General features: G+C 45.8%; 1 protein-coding gene across 1 annotated transcript; it reads left to right on the top strand.

Moving 5' to 3' along the window:
* Nucleotides 1-2,367: 2,367 nt before the first annotated feature.
* On the top strand, nt 2,368-11,643 carry Tmed2 (transmembrane p24 trafficking protein 2). Its single transcript, XM_028765997.1, has 4 exons — nt 2,368-2,612; nt 4,521-4,713; nt 7,917-8,024; nt 10,199-11,643. Exons 1-4 carry the CDS (start codon nt 2,433-2,435, stop codon nt 10,321-10,323), a joined length of 606 nt encoding a protein of 201 aa, XP_028621830.1. The 5' UTR covers nt 2,368-2,432; the 3' UTR covers nt 10,324-11,643.
* Nucleotides 11,644-11,899: the final 256 nt, after the last annotated feature.

The raw sequence follows: 11,899 nt of genomic DNA, 5'->3' as shown, positions 1-11,899 counted from the left end.
CCTTATCTACATAGTGAGTTCCAGACAAACTAGGACTATATAGCAAGACCCCCATCTCAAAACTAAACCAAACTAACAACCACCAGGAATTAAAACTTGAGACTGGTGGTTCATGCTCATAGTTCCAGACCTTAGGAAGCTGAAACAGGAGGATTGCCTCAAGTTTGGAGCCACCCTGGGCTCCTACACTCCTTCTTATTATGTAACTCAAATTGCCTAATCTCTGAAGGCATTGGAATTCTAGCCCTGGCTTATATAATAAGCCAAACAATCTACAGTTTATTTTGTTTTCCCAAGACTTTAAATTTTCCTTAAAATCCTGGATGAGGGGGAGGTAGAATAGTATTTAATCACTTCCAAATTAAAAATTAATGCTGGATTTCTACATAAAAACAAATTTTTTCTTGGGTGATTTTCTAAGGAGCTGACCTTCTGGGGAGAGAAGGGCCTGTGTGGGGCTGGAGGGTAGAGGAGCCCCAGGTTTGGAGACTTTGTTGCTGTAAGAAGTTGTCACCATAGCTCTCTCCTGTCACCTAAAATGGGACATTGCTGCCCCCTATTGCCTACTGTGTTTTTCTAAATCTGTGAGATGTGCAAGGCTGGCTTGTTGTGTTGTCCCATTTTACAGACCAGGAAACTGGGGCTCAGAGCTCTGGTAGAACCTAGTCACAGTCACAAAACCATGCGCTAAAGTGGAAATGCAAGCCAGACTCCTAATCCCCAAGTCAGTCTAATGAACTCACCCAACACGTGACGAGGGAAAGTCTTTCGGTTTCATGTGACCCCCGAGACGGCAGTACATACAAGGCTGGGCCATCTCAAGACGACAAACAAGCAGCTGGACTTTTTTTTTTTCTTTTTTTTGAGACAGGGTTTCTCTGTGTAGTTCTGGCTGTCCTGGAACTCACTCTGTAGACCAGGCTGGCCTCGAACTCAGAAATCCGCCTGCCTCTGCCTCCCAAGTGCTGGGATTAAAGGCGTGCACCATCACCGCCCGGCTGCAGCTGGACTTTCAGTGAGAACAAATGTGCACCTCGAACACAGAGTGGCTGGTAGCTGAACAATATCCAGGTGATGTTGAATTGGGTTTTGAGGGATGTGTAGGCTGTCAGCAGGCAATGCGACAATCCCAAGTGTGGGTTAGGGCTGGCAGCAATTCTGTGAGGATTATATCCATTATATGATACTGGGAGATTATATGCAGACCAAGGTGAACACAGTATTTTATTTTATTTTTGAGACAGAGTTTCTCTGTGTAATATAATCTTCGCTGTCCTGGACTTGTTTTGGAGACCGGACTGGTCTTGAACTCACCTCCCAAGTGCTGGGACATGCCCCGTTTTCTGAACAAGGTGAAATTTTACAATATCATATGCATAGACCTTCTTTCTTTCTCTCTCTCTTCCTTCCTTCCTTCCTTCCTTCCTTCCTTCCTTCCTTCCTTCTTTCCTTCCTTCCCTTCCTCCTCTTCCTCTTCCTCTTCAGCTGCTGTTTATTTTTCACTGTGTCACCCTGGCTGTATTGGAACTCTCTCTCTATAGAGACCAGGTTGGACTTGAACTCAACGCTTGGCATGCATAGATTAAAAAAAAATTTTTATTCCTTTAACTATGTGTACCTGGGTGGGGGTGAATATGTGCACATGAGTGCACTGTACTGGCCCTCAGAGGCCAGACGTAATGGACTTGCAGCATCCTCAGAGGTTCTCCGTGGGATGGTTTTGAGCGCCCGGCATCCCTGCACTTCCTCCCCCGCCAACTTAGATAAATAAGGTAATCTGGGAGCAAACAAAAGAAACAACACAAAAATTGGAGTTCTTATCCTTAGCATCCACCTCTCAGAGACCCAGGTTCGAGGAGGCCACTGAATCTCGTTATCTCCACAGATAATCCTAAAACTGTGAAACCCTATATTCTATCACTTCCTAAATAAGTTTATGCGATCTTTACTTATTGCTATGTTTTAAATTTTATGTTTTAATATTTGGACACCATATGTGTGCAGTGCCCGTCGAGGCCAGATGAGGCGTTAGATCCCTTGGAACTGACTACAAACGGTTGTGGGCCGCCATGAGAGTTCCAGGACTCGAACTCTGATCCTCCGCAAAAGTAAATAGCGCTTCTGTCCGCGCAGCGCCTTTTCACCCGCTCTAGTCCACGTGCTCATCAGCCCACGTCGAAGGGCTTGAGCTGATGGGTTTTTGGCTCTTCAGGGCTGCCGTCCAGTCTCAGCATCCGCCTTGTCCCTCTGCGGCCGCCGTGCGTCCGTTACGTGGCAGCTGTCGGCTCCGGCCAATGAGCGGAGCCCGCATCAGCCCCCTCGGGAGGCGCAGCCGGAAGGGGCGGAGCTGAGGCGGCGGCGGCTGAGGCGGCAGCGGTGGCGGCGGCTCCGGAGGCCGCAGTCCGCGTCCCGGCTTCGGCCCGTGCCGCACCATGGTGACGCTCGCAGAGCTGCTGGTGCTGCTGGCCGCGCTGCTGGCCACGGCCTCGGGCTACTTTGTCAGCATCGACGCGCACGCCGAGGAGTGCTTCTTCGAGCGGGTCACCTCCGGTACCAAGATGGGCCTCATCTTCGAGGTGGCGGAGGGCGGCTTCCTGGACATCGACGTGGAGGTGCGGGCAGGGTGCCCGCCGTCGGGGCGCCGTCGCGTGGCCCCTCGGGGGTTGGCGAGTCCCGGGTAGAGCGCGGGGCCTGCGCGGGACAGCACTCACAAGGGCGCGGGCCGGGGAGGGGCCTCGCCGCCGCCCGTCGCGCAGCCCCCCGACGGGCCCTGCCCGCGCGGCTCGGGAAGCGCTCGTCTTTCCGAGCGGCTTCGGGCTCCGCTCGTAACTTGGGCGCGGACTCGGCCTTTCCCTTCGCTTTGTCCCGCGGCGGCCGCGTGTCAGCTCGGGCGGGAGCGGATCAGCGTCGTTCTTCTCCGTCTCCCAGAGCTCGCGTGCGGCATGGCGCGGAAACAAACTTTGAAGAGTAGATCGGAAGCTGCGGAGTAGCACTAAGGCAGAAAAGTGCTGTTTCTGGCTTTGGCAGAAACCAGCCTAACTTCCTACCCGCTTCCTTGCGCAAGCAGCCAGATGTGACCCAGGAGAGATGCACTGAGGTCACTCATCTTGGGAGAGGTTTTCAGCGAAGTGCTTAGAAAAGTTACTTGTTCGGAGAATAAAAATGACCTGCCACGGTTTTTGAGGCAGGATTGCATTTTGTAGTTTATTGGCAGCGAACTCACCTGCCTCTGCCTTCGGAGAGATGGGATGAAGGGCGTGTACCGCCATGTCCCGACAATTTGCAGCATTCAAAAAAAAAAAAAAAAGACCATATACAGTAGTTTTAACTTGCTTGTTAGTATTCCTGACGGGGTGTAAAGAGCTGAACAAAACTTGAATACAAAAGTGGCACTCCAAAAAGTTTGGAGACTGCTTGGCTAATGCCAAGACCTTAGATAAAGTGCTTCCAGTTTCTCAAGTTTTGCAGGTGACTGGCTCTCGAAGAAGCAGGCTTGGGCTAGAGAGATGGCTCAGCAGTTAGGAGTACTTGCTGCTCTTTCAGAGCCCTGGAGTTAAGAGCAGGGCTCAGCACAAGCTTTGACTCCAAGCCCCAACACATCGGATACCCCCTCTTTTGGCACCTACATCCATGTACACATCCAGTCAGGGGAAGGTTTGACTGTGCCTGGCAGCTGATTTGTATTGTTCCTGCGTGGGAATTTGGGTCTCCTAATTTCCAACCTAGTGCCCTTCCTTAAGCCTTAGCAGGCGTGTCAGATAAAGTTACATCCCTTTGTTGTTTCAAAATGACCACAAAAACCTTAAAAGGCCTTATAAAGTTACTCATTTTGGTAGAGTGTGTGGGGCATGCCTTTATTTTTGGTACAATTGATAGATTATATATTAAATATCAACAGTCAACACAAATCTAAAACCAATCACCAGCTTTGGGAACAACAAACAGCTGGTGACTTTTTCTAGGGTGTTCATAAGGAAGGGCATGGTGGCACCCACTGTGTGCAGCACACACGACAGTGGCTATTGGGGTGGGACCTGAGAAGGGCTTTGGTCTTCTGCTGGAGAATCACTGGCTTGGGGCACACTTTAATCCCACCACTCAAGACAGGCAGCTGGATCTCTGAATCTGAGGACAGTTTGGACCAGTAATGAGGCCCTATCTCAAAACAAAAATAAATAAAATTACTCATTTAGGAAAGCTTTCTTCCTGGCTTGTGATTTCAGCCTGGCCAGATTTTGTTGAAGTTAGACAGTTGGAGACATACACAGAGTTGTCTGTTTCTGAGAGGTTTACATTTCGCTTGGACGGAATACATAAAGGTAGTCAGTGAAGTGCTTTAGGGAACCATGGAGACTATTCTAGTTTGATTAAGTGGCAGAGTCAGTCCCTAAAGTGTACCCTGGCTCACTGCAGGGCGACCTCATCAGGTTCTAGCCTCCTGGATTGTTTTTTTTCCTGCTGAAGGCTGCTGCTCAGGATCCTAAGTATTCAGTGAGTTTCTGTTTCTCTCTTGCCTGCAGATCACAGGACCAGATAATAAAGGAATCTATAAAGGAGACCGAGAGTCCAGTGGGAAGTACACGTTTGCAGCCCACATGGATGGGACGTACAAGTTCTGCTTTAGTAATAGGATGTCCACTATGACTCCAAAGATAGTGATGTTCACCATTGACATTGGGGAGGCTCCCAAGGGACAAGACATGGAGACAGAAGGTGAGGTGTCGTACCCACGAACCTGAGCACAGTGTGTGATTGTTTTAAATGTCTCTTTCCAGATTCATTAAAAACAAAATTCCTGTTGAAGTGGATGTACCCTGTAATTAGCCAGTTTCTGGAAGTTACTGTTTGTTTTCAGTGGTTTTGATTGTCCATTCTGGACACATGGAGTAACTGTGCTCGTGTAAATCTTTCGGCTCCATGCCCTCTGGGTTCTGTTAACTTGCTAATCCTGGGATCCACATGTACCTCTATTTCTGTTTGCAGACGTACTAGTTTAGCTAAACTCCTTCTCTTGTCTACACCTTACACTTTTCTTTAGGTGGTGGAGACTCCTGGGATGGTATGTGGTTGTTTCTGTGTGACAGCATCCTATTTTTTTTTGGTCTAACATCCTTTTATTTCCTGATATCTAATTTCTGATTCCTTTTTTTCTAACTTCAGTTTGCTGGCATGAGAGTGACTTTTTCCTTCTTAAACTCCTTTCCGACTAACTGTAATTGTTGGTAAAGTTGAAGACTTGGTTAACGTTAGCTACAGGTTAGATTATTTTAACTTTATTGGTATATGAACACCGGGACTGACATTTTTATGTGACTTTGCTTAAAACGAATGCTGAATAAATAGTACAAAGGCTGAGCTAACTGCTCAAGAAAATGTGTTACTAGACACGTGAAGTTTGTGTAGGTTTAAAATACTGCCCACCACTTTTGCAGAGTTTCTGATGTTAAGTTTGCTTTGGCTTAATTAAGTTCACTCCTTTTTTTGTCTCAGTAGTAGTAATAATAGTTTTTTTTTGTTTTGATTTGTTTTTTTGATGGAGCTGGGGCATGAACGTAGGGCTTTGTGCATGGTTGGCAAGCACACTAATGTTAAGTTGCATCCCCCATGATTTTAATATATTTTTAAAAATTTTGAGATAGGATCTCACAAAGTCGCCCATACTGGGTTTGAGTTGTGATCTTTTGCCTCAGGTCTCCCAAGTAGCTGGGGCTGTAGGTCTGTGTCCCAGGTCTGCCTCTGGCTGGTTCTGGAAACACTGCATTATTGCTTTTAGGAGGCAGCAGTACTCCCCCCACCCCCTCCACCCCGTGCCAGCACATAGTAGAATTCGTGGAAGCTGGCCTCTGTTACACTAAGCACTTAGGAGTACCCCCACAATGAAGGTAAGGTTTTATATGGTCTTGAAGTCTATAAATTTAAGAATTTTATTTAATTCCTATGATTTTTCAGTGCCATTTATAGTACTGTACTTGCTTAATTATGAGAGACTAGTCCCTTTTGCTTGTTGATGGCAGCTGTTGACCCTTCTCCAAAATGATAGTTTCCGAGTGGGTCAGTTTTTCCTTTTGAGATGTTTGGTGCTATCAGGAGACATTTTTTATTCTGGTCAAAGTGCCCCTCCTAAGAAACCCTACTTGAAAGATATGACATCGTACATGGGCTTCTAGAGTGAGGCTGCTTAGAGGTGATTCCTTTCTGGTTCAGCTCCCTTCAGCAGAGAGGCCTGTGACTTGACAGCTGAGGAATGCTTAGAGAAATGGGAATGTCATCTGAGGCTGGATCCTGGGCAGGGGTGCTGCACCTGACGCTCTCTGAGGACTCCTCAAGCTGTCTATTTCCTTCCTGTTCTTAGTTAGCGTGTAGTACTGCCTGGGAACATAGTCTTCAGACCAGCTCCCCGCCCCAGGGTTTCATTGTCTAGTTAGAGTAATGTACCTGCCTTGGCCTTCTATGCTGGGATTAAAAGAGCCACCACCGCTGGGCGTGGTCTTCAGATCCAGGTCTAGGACAGTAGGGCTATACAGAGAAACCCTGTCTTCAAAAACCAAATAAGAAAAGAAAGAAAGAAAAGAAAAAAGTGCCATCATTTCCAGCAGAAGAGCTTCATTAGAGAGGATCCTGGGGTGGCGCTGCCAGGTCTGAGGGCCTGAATTTGATCTCTGGAACTCACATGGTGGAGAGAACTCTTGAAGGCTGTCCTCTGACCTCCCGCACACCCCCCTGCAGCCCCACCCCCACACCAGAATAACCGAGTTCCTGGTTGAGAGCCTATGCCACTTGGGCTGTCTTTCCTTGTGTGTGCCACTGCCCTTTGTGGGTCAGACACTGGGAGCCGGGTGTCGCTGGCTTTTTTTCCTGAGCGTAACTAAGTTTTGTGCTTGGCTTTGTACATTTAAAAGCCTGTTTTTGTGCTAAATTAACATCAAAGTTACATGATTCTTAATGTAAATCTCCATTGTAGTTTAAAACTGTTATCTGTATATTAGTTTTTGCTGTGCATTTGTTTCTGAGATGGGGTGTCAGTCCAGCTGCAGCAGAGGATGAGATTGAGATCCTGGTCCTCCTAGGTAGGCAAGGTGTTGTGTAGTACATTTGTAGGCCCAGCACTTGGGAAGCCAAGGCAGGTAGCACTACATAGTGACTTCTAGGACAGCCAAAGAAAATAGTGGGACCGTGTCTCAACAACAACAACAAAGAAATTCTGGTCCTGCCTCCAAGTGCTTTCATTCTAGATGTGTGCCACCATAAACAGTGTATGTTGGACCCAAATGTTGGGCAAAGAGAAAGCAGGGCTTCCTCTGAGCTGGGCACACTCTCTGCCAACTGAAGCACATTCCCAGTCTGCTCTGTATTGAGGGTATATTGCTCTGTGCTGCTTTTCTTTTTGTCATTAGTAGTCAGTAGAGTGGACTGGAAGCAATTCCTTAGTCGTAATTGTTCTCTAGTTGGCAAGCATTGCATAGTCTTTTCCCTACTCTAGAATAGAGTGGATCCTCTGCTGGGAAGCTAGTGGCGCACACCTTTAACTCCAGCACTCAGGAGGGAGAGGCTGAGTCAGGCAGATCTCTGAGTTTAAGGCCAGCCAAGACAACATAGTGAGACCCTGCCTCAAAAAAGTGAAAAAAAAAAAAAAAAGCAGCTTAAAGCTAGGTACGTGCCTATGATGGTCACTTGGAGGTGGAGGGTCCGGAGTTTAAGTCTAGCCTTGGCTATCCTGTGAGCCTGAAGCCAGGCTGGGCTCATGAGACAACACTGTCTTAAAAACAGTAGAACCAACAGTAGCTGCTCTTGAGAAGTGAGTCTTTATCATCAGTTGTTCACATTGGTGCTTGAGCTCTTTCTAAAGCTGCTGCTTGTGTGTGGCTGAGGAGTCTGAGAGTTGACTGTGTGCTGATGTGTCTCTTTACCCTCCGCAGCTCATCAGAACAAGCTAGAAGAGATGATTAATGAGCTGGCAGTGGCAATGACAGCCGTAAAGCATGAACAGGAGTACATGGAAGTCCGGGAGCGAATACACAGAGCCAGTAAGTTACCGACACAGCTTGGGACCGGGGCTGTTGGTAATGGTCGCCCATTGGGTGGTCTGTGAGAGACATGTTTATAGAGACTTATATGACTTATATTTTATTGCTGAACATCATTCTATGCCAGAAATGTTTGCCTGTGGTGTTTTTGTTTGTTTGCAATTTTTTGTGTGTGTTTTTTTAAAAGTACATCTGTGAGTACACTGTTGCTGTCCTGACACACCAGAAGAGGGCATTGCATCCCATTACAGATGGTTGTGAGCCACCACGTGGTTGCTGGGAATTGAACTCAGGACCCCTGGAAGAGCAGCCAGTGCTTTTAACCACTGAGCCATCTCTCCAGTCCATTCATTTTTTTTTTTTTTTTTTTTTTTTTTTTTTTTTTTTTTAAGATTTATTTTATGTGAGTACACTGTAGCTGTCTTCAGACACCCCAGAAGAGGGCATCAGATCTCATTTCAGATGGTTGTGAGCCACCATGTGGTTGCTGGGAATTGAACTCATGACCTCTGGAAGAGCAGACGGTGCTCTTAACCACTGAGCCATCTCTCCAGCCCCCCATTCATTGTTCCTTGTTTTTTTTCTTTTTTTTTTTTTTTTTTTGTTTTTTTTTTAGTGAGATAAGGTCTGTACCCCTATGTGTCTCCTGGAACTCACTGTATAGACTAAGCTGGCCTCAAACTCAAGAGAACCACCTCCTCTTCCTCCTGGGGGTCAGGATTAAGGTGTGCATCACCATGTCGAACAAGCTTGAGCTTTAAAGGAGTCTCTGAGTTTACTTTTAAGATCTATTTATTTTTATTGTATGTGGATGTGCTACATGTGCAGTACTCACAGCCCAGACGAGGGCGTTGGCTCCCCTAAAACTGCAGTTAGCACTGGGTGTGAGCAGCTTCGTGGGTGCTGGGAACTGAACCCAGTCCACTGCAGCACATGGTATTAACTGCTAAATCAGTTCTCTATCCCAAGAGGGTGTGGGGTTTTGTTATTTTTGTCTTTAAGTTTGTGGTTAGGTTTGGCAAGGACGTTCAGTGGATGAAGGTCTTTGCCACCAAGTCTGATGGCTTGAGTTAGAACTTGATTGGTGGAGGAAGAGAATGGATTCCTGCAAAAAAAATTGTTTAGGTTCTTTTTTGAGACAGAGATTCTTGTATTTATCCTCTGACTTCTACATAAGTACATGCTCACAGTAAATCAATGTTTAAAAAAATTACTTGTTTTTATGATCAACTAAAGAGTAAGAGAGCAGAACAAGTCCACAGCTGAGTGATAGCTCTCCCTTAACAGACCACTCACGAGCTTGCAGGCGGCATTTCAGAAGGTACTGGGTCCTGTCTATTAGTAACTGCTGTTAGTCCACATAGCAGAGAAAGTCTTTTGTTGAGAACCAGTGCCAAGGACAGCAGAGGATCACTATTCTGTTGAATCAATATTTGTGTGTGTGTGTGGCCTTGCTCAGACTGTGGCATGAGTGTGGAGGTCCGAGGACAATGTTGGGTTGGTTCTCCCCTTCTGCTGTATGTACCTGAGTGTGGATATGTGCGTGTGAGCAGGGAGCCCACAGGACTCAGAAAAGATGTTAGACACCATGCAGCTGGAGTTACAGGCTGTGGTGAGCCATCTGATCTGCCTGCCAGGAATGAAACTTGAGTTCTCTATAAGGGCAGTATGTGCTCGTAACTGCCGGGCAGTCTTCCTAGCCCCAAATCCCTTATGTTGTTAGAGGTCTGTGGCCAGAGAAGTTTGACTTGAGTTTTAACCCTATAAGTGTGACCTTGGGCAAGTCATTGTTCCTTTTTTCTAAGGTAGGGTCTTGATACATAGTATTTTTATTTGTTTTTGAGACAGGATTTCTGTGTAGTCCTGGCTGTTGTACAACTCACTCTGTAGACCAGACTGGCCTTAAACTCAGAGATCCACCTGTCCTCCTTAGTGCTGGGACTAAAGGTGTGTGCCACTGCCACCTGTCTGACATGGCACCCAGTGATCCTCACTGTAGCTTTTTGAATGTAGGAATTACAGGATGGGTCAGCATGCCTGGTTTTTAAGGTTACTTAAAGCTATGAATCTCTGGGTCTGGGTGGGCTGAGTATTAATCAGGCTCTGGGTGGTGCTGTGTTACAGAGCTGATGACAATCGGGTTGCTGTTAAAGTCTCTTTGTTTTTCTCCACAGTCAACGACAACACAAACAGCAGAGTGGTCCTTTGGTCCTTCTTCGAAGCTCTTGTTCTAGTTGCCATGACATTGGGACAGATCTACTACCTGAAGAGATTTTTTGAAGTCCGGAGGGTTGTTTAAAAGGCCTTTTCCTGTTGATCCCAAATTTATGATTTACTTGTTTACCAAACAAACACCTTGGTCATAATAATGTCATTAGTTTATACATTTTTATTTTCTGAGTGTTCATGACTTATGTTTCCTTGTGATTAGTAGGTGTTGGGGAAAACCTGTTTAGGAGAGTTAGAGTGAAAAATTGACATTTGATTGGCCTATGATTCTTACTTGAAAGAAGCCCCATTATTCAGGTCCTTCCAAGAATCCAGAGGCTGTCAATGCTGTATGGGACTATGGTCTTTATTATGTTTTTACTTTTGGTTTTCATAATAAATGCAGTTTGTCCAGGAACTAGCCCACAGCCTGACAATACTTGTTAGCTAACTGGATTTTAGGAGTCCCTCCCTCTGCTGTGGCTCATCATCAGAAGCTCATTTTGTTACTACAGCAACAGCCATCTGAACCTTGACCCTTGTGGCCCTGCCTTGGGGCAGAGAGACCTGACAGGGCATGTCGCCAGGTTGGCACTCATACTGTCTCTTGAGTTTGATTTACAGACTCATCGCAACACTTCCCCCTAAAGTTTTATATTGAACCTTAGAACTGAATCACCTCTAATTGAATTGACACAAGCAGCCAATAACTTAGCCGTCTGTCGAATCCAGTTTCCCGGGTGTCGGGAACAAGACTGCTGTCCCTGTGTGCTGCATAGTCTGTCCATTGTTGGCACTTAGGAAGATCTCTCCTCACGTGGAAGCCTGCACTTCTCAAGCCAAAGGGTTAAGCCTCTGGGCTTGCTTGCAGTGATTGGCAGCCACTGTTGTCTTTTTAGTCAGTGGCCTTGGGCTGTGGTCTTCAGTGTCAGCACTAGGGTTTGTTTGTCCTCTGGGGTCTTTTCTTTTTTGGCACATGTCAGTTTTGTTTATATAAAATGAAGAGACTGTCTCTCTGATGATGGGTTTAATGAAAGGCGCTCTGCTTTGGGTGTGGGCGGTCCAGGATTATGTGGTGACTAATGTCTGTTAGTTACCTGGATATTTTATTTTTCTTTTTGGATCTTGCAAGGGGAAAACTACAAGTAACAAGTTTTATAAATTTAATTTAAATTTGTTACAGGTTTTCATGTTCAGGACAAATAATTTTTCAACCTTCGATGATATCCTTGCAACAGTTTGTTGGTAAGGTGACTCTTTCACCTAGGGCAGCTGTTGCATGCCAATTTTTTTTTTTGTGTGTGTGTGTGAAAACACTTCAGAATTGAATTAAAAGATGTAAATTTAAAATTGGTTGTGTATCTAATATGCCCCAGGTTCAGTAAATAAACAATTCTTTTTAAAAACAGTATTTTGTGTTTTATACTAATGCTGGTTAAGTTAAAATTCTTTGTTAAATACATATTTCTTCAAATGGATATGCCCTGTTTCTGAACAGCTATGTCATGTCATTTTTCAAGTGTTGTGAACAAGAATACCATTTTAAGCCAGGTGTGGTGGTGCAAACCTTTAAATCCAGCTTTTGTGGAACAGGTACAGATTGATCTCTTGAGTTTGAGGCCAGTCTGGTCTATGTAGTGACAATTTCAGAATTTTGGTTTCTTTGT

Source organism: Grammomys surdaster, unplaced genomic scaffold (genome assembly GCF_004785775.1).
Source record: "Grammomys surdaster isolate TR1022 unplaced genomic scaffold, NIH_TR_1.0 166, whole genome shotgun sequence".
Lineage (NCBI taxonomy): Eukaryota > Metazoa > Chordata > Mammalia > Rodentia > Muridae > Grammomys > Grammomys surdaster.
The sequence above is the reverse complement of the archived record's forward strand: the minus strand, read 5'-3'. Positions and strand labels throughout refer to the sequence as shown.

Bases quoted from the DNA above. Each gene is read 5' to 3' on its own strand.
- Tmed2 (XM_028765997.1), top strand. From the start codon at position 2,433: ATGGTGACGCTCGCAGAGCTGCTGGTGCTGCTGGCCGCGCTGCTGGCC. The intron at 2,613-4,520 runs GTGCGGGCAGGG...TCTTGCCTGCAG, and splicing joins TCCTGGACATCGACGTGGAG to ATCACAGGACCAGATAATAA. The intron at 8,025-10,198 runs GTAAGTTACCGA...TTTTCTCCACAG, and splicing joins GGAGCGAATACACAGAGCCA to TCAACGACAACACAAACAGC.